The 12,010-nt window shown below is 42.6% G+C and overlaps 1 protein-coding gene across 2 annotated transcripts; it reads right to left on the minus strand.

Moving 5' to 3' along the window:
• Positions 1-887: 887 nt before the first annotated feature.
• Positions 888-11,474, minus strand: antkmt (adenine nucleotide translocase lysine methyltransferase). 2 transcript variants are annotated; one of them, XM_068003377.1, is made up of 6 exons: positions 11,393-11,474; positions 8,781-8,944; positions 7,784-7,874; positions 5,899-6,065; positions 4,720-4,770; positions 888-2,990 (listed from the first exon to the last, which is right to left on the minus strand). In XM_068003377.1, exons 2-6 carry the CDS (start codon positions 8,940-8,942, stop codon positions 2,796-2,798), a joined length of 666 nt encoding a protein of 221 aa, XP_067859478.1. In that variant the 5' UTR covers positions 8,943-8,944; positions 11,393-11,474; the 3' UTR covers positions 888-2,795. The 2 variants fall into 2 exon arrangements, with proteins under 2 accessions (XP_067859478.1, XP_067859479.1); XM_068003378.1 differs by having other exon boundaries at positions 5,899-6,039; positions 7,770-7,874.
• Between the last annotated feature and the right edge of the window lie 536 nt (positions 11,475-12,010).

Genomic DNA, 12,010 nt, shown 5'->3' on the forward strand with positions numbered 1-12,010 from the left:
ATCGAAAATGTTTAATGAGTCAATTTAGAAAATTCCCTTGCTGCCTTCTAGCTCTCTTTTAGGACTTGTGTCCTTTCCTGTCTGTTGTAATCACTGAGCTTCATGTGGGCATCAAGTGTCCATGCTGCTTTGTTAATTGTGCTATGAGCTGTGCATCCATACAGTTTAAGGCAGGGCTGTTAATTCTTCCCTTAACTCACACCACAGTTAAACATAGAGTACTTTCTGCCTGTACTGGGGAGCTGCTTATATTTGCAGGCATTTAAATCACTAACTGGGCATTGGTCACCATCTTTGCAATACTTACTATTTTGCAGTTTCATGCACATTTTTAACTCCTCTGGTGAAATGTATCAATGCTTTCATAGAAATGTCAAGCAAGCATTGATTTGGGGTGTGATTTATCCATTGAATTTTATAGTAAATACTTCTAATTTGTCATTCCCACCCCCAAAAATATTATGTACTGCAGCAGACTTGCAGTATATCTTCCACTCAAAGATACGCAATGATTTACTGTCCTCCCTCAGAGTTCCCATTTGATGTGGCCTCTTTCTCATCCTCCTTAATCCTTCCCACCTCATAAATGATATCCAACCCTGCTTCTCTCACCACTGCAGTGGTACTAATGTAAGGTAGTAATAGCTTTTTTAAAAAAAAAAGTATTTCCTGCTTCCTTGGCCATCTAGTTTTGAGAAGCCAAACATCAAACATGATTGCGAAAATACTGACAAATATTGGTGCTTGAGGTATATACATTTTTTTGTAAAGTTTTAAAATATACATCTTGCTCTGGGTGCTTGTATCCACTGAAATGGAATAGTACTGACACAAGATTTCAGATAATAGCCACTCTGGATAATCTTACTAATTAATAGGTCTGTGAGTCTAGTTGCAGCAACTTTAATACTTTATTAAGAAATACAAGATTTAGCTTCTGCCTTATCTTATACATCAATCAGAGTAAAGATGTAAGTCCCGTGTATCCACGTTACTTATATCAGGTCAGCCTGCTGGATAGAAGCTCAGACACCCTGAGATTGATCTCTGGTGTATTCAGTCCCGGATGCACCCACCAGGCCACTAAAGTACACCAACTTTCATACCCGTTTCACAGCACATCTACTGTTGGTCACAGGATGTGATGTATCACAGAACCATGTGCTATTCTCGTTGTTTGAAAAACCGTAGAAACCGGTTTTGTCCGGTGTTGCAAATACAGGAGGTAGGCCTTATCCCATATCTCTTCAAGGTTTCTCTGTTCAATACTTTCTCCATTATACCTCTGTACCCATGATAACCTTGCTTAACTATTTTAATTTTTTACATGTGGTACAACTCTGATCTAAGGGTCTATTGTCTACAGGAATACAGTTAATTACACCAGGCTGCTTATTCTGCAAAGACTGTTTTAGACACATGCTGTACCCTCTATACCAGTTAACTCATGATGCTTTCTGCTTATGTCAGGTTATCCTAACTTAGTCATTTTTTTTACTATTACCCCTGAAATCTACACAGGACAGTCATGCAGTCCGATGACTCGGGTATCTTTGCTCAGTTTCAAATAACACATTGATGGTAGAAGTGACGCTCTCCATCTCTTTAGTTTAGAAGTATAATACCTTACGGAAAGTGGCAGAACATCAATTCCCCATTTTTAAACTGTGAAGCTGTTCAGTACTGAGAATGTTAAACACAATTTCTGTAACTCAGTCTTCCGTGCTCATATTATATGAAAGTGACCTCTCGCCCAAAATTTACATAATAAGATTCCAATTCTAATCTTAGGAGAATTTCCACAGGGTTCTTCCAATCTGCTGCTATACCTTTGGTGGGAGGTTGGCGGAAATCCTGGAGAAATGCTGTAAACAACCAATTTTAGTCATTTACATCATTTCTCCGAGGACATCCGATGGACTTACAGCAGCAGATTGGGAAAACCCAGCATGAAAATTCCTGGCAATAATCTTTAAATATAAAACATTTTGGGGGGGGGTTCTGTGGAATAAGTTACAATTTGAATTATTTATAAATAAAACATAAGCGCTACAGTCAAGCTTTGTTCTTTCGTGGTACTACTGTAATGAGTGCAATTGAGCTAAGTGCAGTGCGTTTTATAACGACATATCAATTTATCCATGTCCTCCATTTTATAGATTTTGTTTCTGTTCTTTACCTACCTTCCCATCCCATCTCTATTCACAGCCAACAGGATGGCCAGGCCCACGTGCTCCCAAGCCTCTCTAATGTCACTCTCCAGCTGGGTGCTAGCATAAGTAGACTTGCCCTCTGCTTGTCCCCAGTCAACTGTGATCAGCGCTGAAATAATGAATTGATCATATTGGGAGTTGTGAGAGCCTCTCACTCCGTTATCTAGCATGGTAACAACGCACAAACACACTGCGACAGAGGCAAACTTTTGACAACATTTGAAACTTCGACCTGCCTAAAAAAACTCGATCTAAAATTTCTTATGCTGTATAAAGATGTGAAATTCCTCTTTCAATGAAAAATGGGAGTGGCCTGCTTTTCTCTGATTAATAAGCTAACAAAATTGCATTCTTAGAAATCGCACATTTTGAAGCTGCAACATTAATTACAAATAAAAAATGGGTATTTTCTTGTTTTTTTTTGTTATATAGGAATCTCATCCAACTTATATTAAAAAAAAGCCTGCTGTTATTGTTAAAATCATCTTCAATTTGTGGTTTGCAGCTAAAACATATAGAACAAATAAATTAACCGTCTCCACTTTAAGTTACATATCTGCAGTTAACCGTTGGCAGCTGCTGTTATACTGCAGTGCCGTCCTGTGTGATTTGGGATTCATTTTCTTGTCGTAGTCTTTTGGCACTGTAACGCCAGGCTTTATCAACCCCTTCCCCAACAACACAGCATGGTTTCCAGCTTGGGAACGGGAATCGACCAGCAACAATCCACGCATCTTCCGGAAGTTCAGATAACAGCTTGACTTGTAGTAAAGAAAGCTGCACAGAAAGAGGTGTGTTTTAATCTCTTTCACTTACTAATCCATTGTAACATCAAATAACTCACTATTACGGTATCTCTTGCATCCATTGTGCATACTAAACTATAAGGAAGGAGAAGGAATGTGGTGGGAATTACAGTGATCGTTCCACATCCTGAATTAAATCACTTCCTTTGCCTCGCCACAACACCACTCAATGTCAAAGATTAAGCAGATAATTATGGGAGGTACTATTTAAGGACATGAAGGATCGCCGTGGTAACACAGAGGAACATTTTAGCAACAAATTGTGAATTATTACAGTTCACTTGTGACTGATTAAATCTGTTTGTACTAATAGCTGCAGATAACATTGGGAGTATTGTTGTCTTTACCAAGTCTTGCTGTGTAGTGCTTTCATAGTTAACTTTAATTTTATTAAGTCGAAGGGTCAAGTCCTACAGTACAGGAATCTACCAATGCTGAGAAGCATAGATGAGTTAGTTCACAGAGTACTAACCAGGTGATGGCGAACTTCGGTTTTGAATACCTGCAGATTGTAGGAGGGAGGGAGGGCTGAAGGAGGTTGGGATGCCACAGTTTTGAGTAAAGAATGATTTAAAGTAGGAGACAGTGTGGAACGGGTCTTGATTTCAATCCAATGAGGGTGCAAGACAAGTTGCGACAAAAATTAAGCATTTTTGTCTATGAATTATTTGTTGAATTCTTAACTGGTGGCCACAGTTAACGCTAGTCACTGTGAGCTGATTTTTCAAGCTGCACAGAATATATGTTACAGTCTAACTGATATTCACACCCAGGACAAGACAAAGACATGCATAGTTGCAGGCAGCTGTGGTTCCACTGCTCCAAATGTCCTTGGATGGGATCCTTCTAACAGGCCATTGGCACAGACCAATAAGTCAAGCCATTCCATTCAATTCAAACACTCTACGTGATTGACATCCTGAGGATCTTTTTAACATTTCTGAGGTGAAGCCGGGAGTCAAGGCTGTGAGAGGGGCAGAGCCATTATTCTTTGTAGTCCCTTTAACAGACAGCTCTGTAGCCAGGGGGCTTCCGATTGTGGGCTTATATTTGACCAGTCAGTCTGAAGTCGTCAGGATATGAACCTAGTGCAAGACCTCCGTGGTAGAGATTAACTATGTATAAATTAAGCGACTGTGTTTCAAGGGTCAGTCTTATTTTGAGAGCGCAAAGAAAACACCTTTCATGTTTTGATTCCGAGGGGACTAGCACAGTCTGTATTTACTGTAAATCTATTGTTTGTGTTCAGTACTGTTTATTAACCTATGTAACGTTCAATAAATTTGTCGTAATGGTTTATAGCATAAGCCACGATCTGACAGAGTGTTATTCTTCCGCCTATCACAGACAAGCAGCTATGTGGCAGCTTGTGATATACTCCAGAAAGCCAGAGTACAGTGACGAGGGTTCTCTGTTCAAACCTTGGGTATCACTACATTTACCTAGATGTTGGACAGGTAAAGTTACACTCCGGATCATAAGGGACATAGAGAGTGGCCAGTGACACTGAACCCAAAGAAATATCTAGCGTATAAACCCTAAAAAAATGTAACACAGGTATATTCGGAGATTGGAAGGAACGAGAGAGCAATGAATATAGAAATACTGAGAAAACTGATAAGCCAGGTGTGTGTATGTATGAGAGAGATGTGTGTGTGAGAGAGGGAGGGAGAGAGAGAAAATTATCCCCTGTCACTTACCACACTGGGAGCAAGGAAAACCGTGACATTGGAACAGTCTGACAAATCAACCTAAAATAATGACAAGAAAGAAATCCATTTTCAAGAATATTTCATCAGTTTGCTTCTGTGTATCAAATTTGCATTGCCCCTATTTTACACAATAGATATGCAAGGATTTTCAATAATTGTAAGAGTATATACAACACTTCTGAACTAAGCCTTTGGTTTCTGATAATCGCTGTTTTATTTCTAATTTTCCCATCTCTCAAGTCCCCTCTCCCCGGCTAAGAAGGCAGACAGACGTTCTGTTCCAGACCCTTGCCAATGCTGTTGGGTGACTGGATGCTAGCATGTATTCAACACTGGCCTAATGCGCTCCTGTGAAGCACCCTGGGACGGTTTATTACGTGAAAGGCAAGTTGTTGTTGCTGCTAGTCGATTTACTTGCTCCACACACTGCACTCTCCTGACGGCTTATCTGAAACCGACACCTTGCTTTGCAGGAATTGCGAACATGAATCTATGCCTGACTCTGCTCTGGTGCACTGGCACATTAACCTGCTGCGTCTTGCTTTACTTGTAATGGGTCAACTTTGTTAAAAGTCCCAAATTCTAGTCAACAATCTTCACCAGGTCTGTATGCTTTACATATTGTTTCAGACCAGCAATTTTCTCAAAGGACTGTTTCAATATTCAATGCTGGGAAAGCACGTGCTCTATGTTGTTACCTCCTCTGGTATGATTCAATCAGATCAAATAGGCTACTTATCAATTGCTGGTCTTCTATAGAGAAAGTAATCCGCTGCCATATCCCTTTCTATGAAATCTGATCATTTCTTAAATAAATGTGAAGGTAGTTTAGAAATTAAGACAAACTCAGTAAAACAAAAGCAGTAATCTGTAGAAATGTAACTGAATAGAAACTGACAAGGTACTGCTATATTCACACCCCCAGGCTAGAAAATAATGGTCAGTTACTGGTTTGTAGCACTTACTTAGATGCTTGTAGAATTCTATATTTTATTGGAATTTGACTGCCAAAGAAAATTACCACTTAAATCCAATTTTAAATAGATGTAATTTTTCAAAAAGTACATATTTAAGACTAAGAAAGTTTGTGGACAACGTCCATTAATATCAAACGATGAATTCCCCCTCCATCCTTTGTGCATTAACTCAAAATGAATATATTTCTACCTTCCACAAGTCTTGTTTCATGTAAGAAACCTTCCCATGACAGCCTGCTCTCCAAGCGTAGAACTTTGACAGTCTGATGAGCCATGGGTTCAGTTCATAGCCAACTGCTGGATGGAAGCCACGTTTACTGGCTTCTAAAACCTGTGGAACAACACAGATCCTGCGAACTAATATCACAGTGAAAAGCTTGGTTACAACTGATCGCATGACATTGAAAACAATTTCACCTGGACATTGGTAATTCTACAACTAGAAAAAAGCGTTTGATGTAATCTAAAACTTAACAGTTGCAACCAGTGTTTCTAATTTTTTTTAACATTTTACAAAGAATTTACAGCACAGAAAGAGGCCATTTGGCCTGATTGTTTATGCTCCACACGAGCCTCCTCCCACTCTACTTTTAACCCTTATATCGCTGCAACAGGGAAGCATTTGGTTGGTCTGTACTCTCAGTGAGGAAGGGGAGAGACAGAGATCTGAACACCGAAGTGGGGCTGTTTCCAAGCCTCAGATACAACTTGCTGTAAGTGATCAACTTTCACCGATAATTTACCACTTCAAGCAGGGTGACTGAACGGTAGGTTTTTCAACATTCAGTAATATTTTTTTAATTCAAGTAATATTTTTTGTCAGGAGTGTTGCAGTGCTGTGATATTGATCATTGCTGATGATGGTACACTACCAACTACCACAATGTGTTATTCTATTTCCCTCACTTAGGTAGGTGACCAGCTCCCAGGCCCCTGCCAGTGCTGCTCTGTAACTAGGAAGCGCTCAAGGATGACTCACTCTCCGCTTTTCCTTCAAACCTGTGGGATCAGCCCAGCATGAATCGCAGAGTGGTAGGACATGGGTTTACATCTGAAACTTCCCCCAGCTGAGTTCCCTGATCAACACTCTCCTTGTGTGTGGCCCAGGCACTTCCTTTTCGAGGAAAAGGGAAAAATCAAAGCACAATTCATTTTTACGTTGTTATACATTTCCGACCAGCCAATAATGCAGCAATTGGCCGGGAATGTGAGCTGATGAGTAACGGTAAATGCCTAGGAATGGGTCAGATGAGCTTCCCCCTCCGTGAGCTGGAGAATGACGCGTGGCATGAGGAGGAAAGAGTATTTTTACTGTACACACGGGGAGCTGAAAGGAGGAGAAATTTAAAAGGATGCACTGGGACATGGACTCATGCCCACAATCGCCTACACATGGTACTCTCAGCTGTGCCACTGTGGGAAGACACCAGCCATGTGTGGATTAGCGTACAGGACCAGGACCCTGGCCAATATGACACAGAAAACTGCATACAACTGCTGAATCAAAATATTCTAGCGCTTTAAAAATACTGTCAATAGGGAGCCAGGCAGAGTCAGCAGATTCATTACAATATAAATACCAACACTAGCCGCTGCAAGTGTTTTAATGGATCTGGGGTGCAGACGGGCCCAGAATGTTCTTGGTGCCCTTCTTAACCTGGCTCTGCAACCGCTTTCACACAAGGAGGGCAGAGCGGAAGGAAATTAGTCCACTCTGCTCGAATGCACCTCCTTGGGGGCAGTTTCGGAGCAGAATTGCCAGAAGCCAAGGTGTAGGTTGTTTACCAACTTGTCAGCAGGGGATGGTGTGTGGAAACCCAAAAAAAGAACAACAAAAATCTCCATTTTATTTTATTAAACAAGACGGTTAAAAAGCTTTCACAAAATGATGGGAATCATGCCACTGAGTTCTGTAAAAATCAGGTTTAAAAAAAAATTAATCTTTATACTGTAGGTGTTAAGAATGCACTGAAATCCAAGTTAAATCATAACAGTTGTTCGTAGTTCTGTCTGCAGAACCTGGATTAAATATGTTGGAATTTAGTCCAAATGTTTACATACAATTCTGCCATCACCTGATCCCAAGTCCACCATCTTGCCAGACCGGCCATCCAGTAATGTCATCACGTTCTGCACCTGTTTGCGGCTTGCAGGTATGTACGGCACCTGGTGAAAGATAATCACACCTCTTTATTGTGCTCAGTTTTGTGTCACCAAAACAAGGTCTCACTTTCCTCAGAACAGAAAAAAAAACACAATCCACAGTTCACCAACATAAAATCATTCTGAAGACTAGACAGTTTTTATTTTCCCGATTCTGCTAAAAATTCATAAATTCGACAGTGCTGCTATGATAGCCACCACTTACCAAGCTAAAAGTGTGGTCACTGTGGTCGCCTGATAGCATTTGGGGATGGGAGAGAAATTTGCCAGAAAATACTTATTCCCTGACTTGGCTTAGGATTTTTATAATCTCGTTTTTTGGCCTCTCCCAGGAAATCACATGGCTGCTGGTGGGTGAGGGAACATGGGAGGTCATGATGCAACGTGACCGTACGGGACAGGCTCGATTCTTTTTTCCTGTCCATCACCTTCGTATTTAATTTAACGCTAAATGATGGCAATGAGTTGGTGACTAAAGTTTAGTTTAAGTGCAGTTAAGGGGAGGAACTGAAAATTCTTTCACCTAAAACCTGTAGTCTTCCTTTAGCTGTAAAGGAGAAATGCGAAAGGGAAGGTATCACATTGAATTCTCCTTCAGCGTCAGCAGAAATTTCCCATTTACTGACATAAATTAGATCAGATTTGTGGACAACATTCTCAATTTGTGATCTCAGCGAGAAACTGAAAGAGGGATCTACACAATGGGAGGAACGTAGAATAGGAGTACAGGTTTTTAGGATGAGGAGGCAATTGTCATGAATATACTTTATTGTCAAGCTGATAGTACTAGTTTGGTGGTTAACAGCCAGAGAAATTTACTGCACATTCATTTACTGCACATTCATTTTGTATGTCTGATCTGCACTGTGTACACAGAAAGCACTTTATTGTAAATCATGCCTCTCCTACCTGTAACCTTAGAGGGACCCTCCTGAAACCAGGCATCAGTATCCCCGCCCATACTACATATGCAGTTAATCCTGTGCACCCAGCGATCTGCAGCAAACCCCAGCCGCCAACCGACTGCCTCCTGAGCTCAGTTTCTCCCTCTTCACAGTCATCCTGGTCCATTCCTTAAAAAAAAAATGTGTTGTAAATATATAGTTGTATGTAGTGACATAAGCCTCAAACAGAAATCAGGGGTCAAGTGGCATAGTGATCCTACTGTATTGCATCCAGTGGCAAGGTTCTATACCGTCAGAGCTTCAGATAAAGGAAAGGGAAACTCATAGCCAGACAGAAAGGACAACTTTTCCCCTCACATTTCTGCCCATTTTCCCCCTTCCCCTCCTGAAGACATTCATTTCTTCCTGGGGTCTAATTCTACAATTGTCGGTTGCCCCTGATAAGCCAACTGGCTCTTAATCGTGTGTGAACCTTGACTGTGAGTTTTGGCAGGCTACTCCAGCATGAGGAGCATCACAGGTGAGTCTGATTCTGCCATGGCCTACTGTCCACACATATGCATTGCTGGATGCTGAATGCTTCAACACTGTTCAATTAGCCACCTAACCCAGTGATCAGCTAACTAAATACAGGCCAAGGGTCAAACCTGGGACCTTCCTGGTCTGTACATCTGATCTACTCAATGCCGTAGCCAATTGAGCCATCAGAGAAGCAAACACGCTTCTTTATTCAAGCTGGTGTATTTTAAAAATTATTTTCAGCAATACTCTCATTCCTGCTAAATTTGTAAAACAAACTCAAATTTATTGTTCAAAAGCTTTCATCAAGATTATAAGCAAACAAAGTAATTCAGAATTTTAAGTCTCCTATGTGTCATAAGTCACATTTACCTCCAAAGTGTTGAAAGTTAGCATTTATTGCTGGCTGTAAATGGGGTGATACACTCTACTTGGTACTCAATACCCTTGTATTAAAGTGAGGGACCTGTACAAACTGGCATAACAAAGAAGCCAGGGTGAAAATGTAACAAGAAAATTAAATGCGCCAATGTTTTGGATCAGAGGTTATTCTCTGGTGCCCGCTGGAGTAGAAAATAATGTGCACCACCGACAGTCATATACCTCTGCATAAATTTCTGGTCTTAGATGTGATCTGATTGAAAATAAAGATTGCCATGATGGCACAATGGTACTGCATAGTGGGTATCCAGCTGATGGAAAAATGGCTGGGAATGGGCTCCAAGGGGTATAGGCAAATGGGGAAGGAGAAACTCCATCGGGTTGCTTTTGAAGTGAACTTTTGGGTTTATTTTTCTGCTGACAGAGGGTGTGAGTGCAGATATTGGTCAGTCAACAAACACTGTCCTTACAATCGCCATCTCACTAATTCTATTATATACAGTGCACATCGGCTGGGACATGTTACAGGACAGGAGACATTCTTTCTTCACGCAGCAGGTTGTGAATCTTTGGAATTCTCTACCCCAGAGGGCTGTGAATGCTGAATCATTGAATATATTCAAGGCTGAGATTGATAGATTTTTGGACTCTAGGGGAATTAAGGGATATGGGGATCCGGCGGGAAAGTGGATCTGAGGTCAAAGATCAGCCATGATCTGATTGAATGGTGGAGCAGGCTCGAGGGGCTGTATGGCCTACTCCTGCTCCTATTTCTTATGTTCTAATGAGTGGCTTGCTAGGCCACGGAGGTACCCTGCAAGGTACCATGAATTAGATCGGGTGAGGAAGAAGTGAACATTGAGGATTAGTTGCCAGAGATTGTCCTTTGAACTGAGACGGTCAGATTCGTGGTTTGAATGGCAGCGAGATCGGGGTTATTGGTACTGGGGACGATTCACAGTTACCCGGCAGAAGGAGATGACGTAACTGAGTGACTTGCTAGGCCACTTCAGAGAAGTTACGATGGCGTGGGACTGGAGTCACATATCCGCCAGACCGGGTAGGTTTCCTTCCCTAAAGGACATCAGTGAACCAGTTGGGTTTTGATGACAACCCGACAGCTTCAAGGTCACTTGTAACTGATACCAGCTTCCAATTTCCAGATTTAAGAAAAAAACTGAATTCAAATTCTCAAACTGCCCTGGTGGGATTCGAACCCAACACACTCCGGATTATTTAGTCCAGACTTCAGGGGTCTGGATAACCCGTCCAGTAACACCAGCCCGATACCAGCGGGCATTGTCCGCGCCCGGGCGGCCCTGGAGAGGGAGCTTGAGGCCACCCGCGACCGGTGGGCACCTCAGGGGTACAGGTTGCACCCCTGGATGCTCACAATAACATTATCATTTGATATATTATCGTTTATTCATTGTTATTTGTGGTGCCCTGGTAAGACACTTGCTTTAATATATTTTTTTGTGTTTCCGTCCGGTGAGACTGGGCCAACTCAGCGTCACCCCGCACACAGGCACTAAAAACAGGCCCCAACACCCTGCATTAGGGGATGAAGTGAAACATGATGGTGGGGGATTAGGTGCCCGGAGGGTCGGTCGGTCGGTCGGTCAGTCAGTCACCCCGACATCATGTCGACCCACTCCCCGAGTCCCCCCCTCAACCCCAGGCCCTTTCGCTCCCCCATCTATCCCGGGGACTAACCCGGCCTCCAGCACCGCGGGATCCTCCGAACCACCGGGACCGGAACCGCACCGCTATAAACCTTCCCCCCAGCAGCTGCGGTTATTGGTTCCGCCCGTTCCACCCCCCCCCCCCCCCCCCCGGGTGTGCGCAGGCGCGCAGTGAGCTCCGGGCGGGGAATGGAGCGGGAGATTAACGGAGCTCGGTGAGACCGGGAGGTGGAGCCGGATGGGAGACCTCGACGGGCCGGCCCTCATTGATTGATTGCCCACACCCCCCCTTCTGGTACCGGGAGCCGTACCTGGTGATTCGGAATCGGAGTCCAACGGGTCGAGGGTCGCCAACCCTCCCGGATTGACCGGGAGCCTCCCGGAATTGAGGCTTCATCTCCCGGAATTGAGGCTTCATCTCCCGGGCACTGCTGCTGTGAGCAACCTGACTGGATAAAGTACACGAGACCCTGATAGTAAATCGGGCACAAACTACTACAGTAAACTGTTAGAAAACTATGGAGATGGTTTACTCTAAGGGGGCAGAATCTTTAAATTGAACATCTAACTTTCTACTTCGAGGTTTATCTGCTTTTTCAAAATATCCACAGGCCTTTTTAATGCTCCTCCTTTGTAAATATCATCAAAA

The sequence above is a fragment of the Heptranchias perlo genome, chromosome 22, assembly GCF_035084215.1.
Source record: "Heptranchias perlo isolate sHepPer1 chromosome 22, sHepPer1.hap1, whole genome shotgun sequence".
NCBI classification, from domain to species: Eukaryota; Metazoa; Chordata; class Chondrichthyes; order Hexanchiformes; family Hexanchidae; genus Heptranchias; species Heptranchias perlo.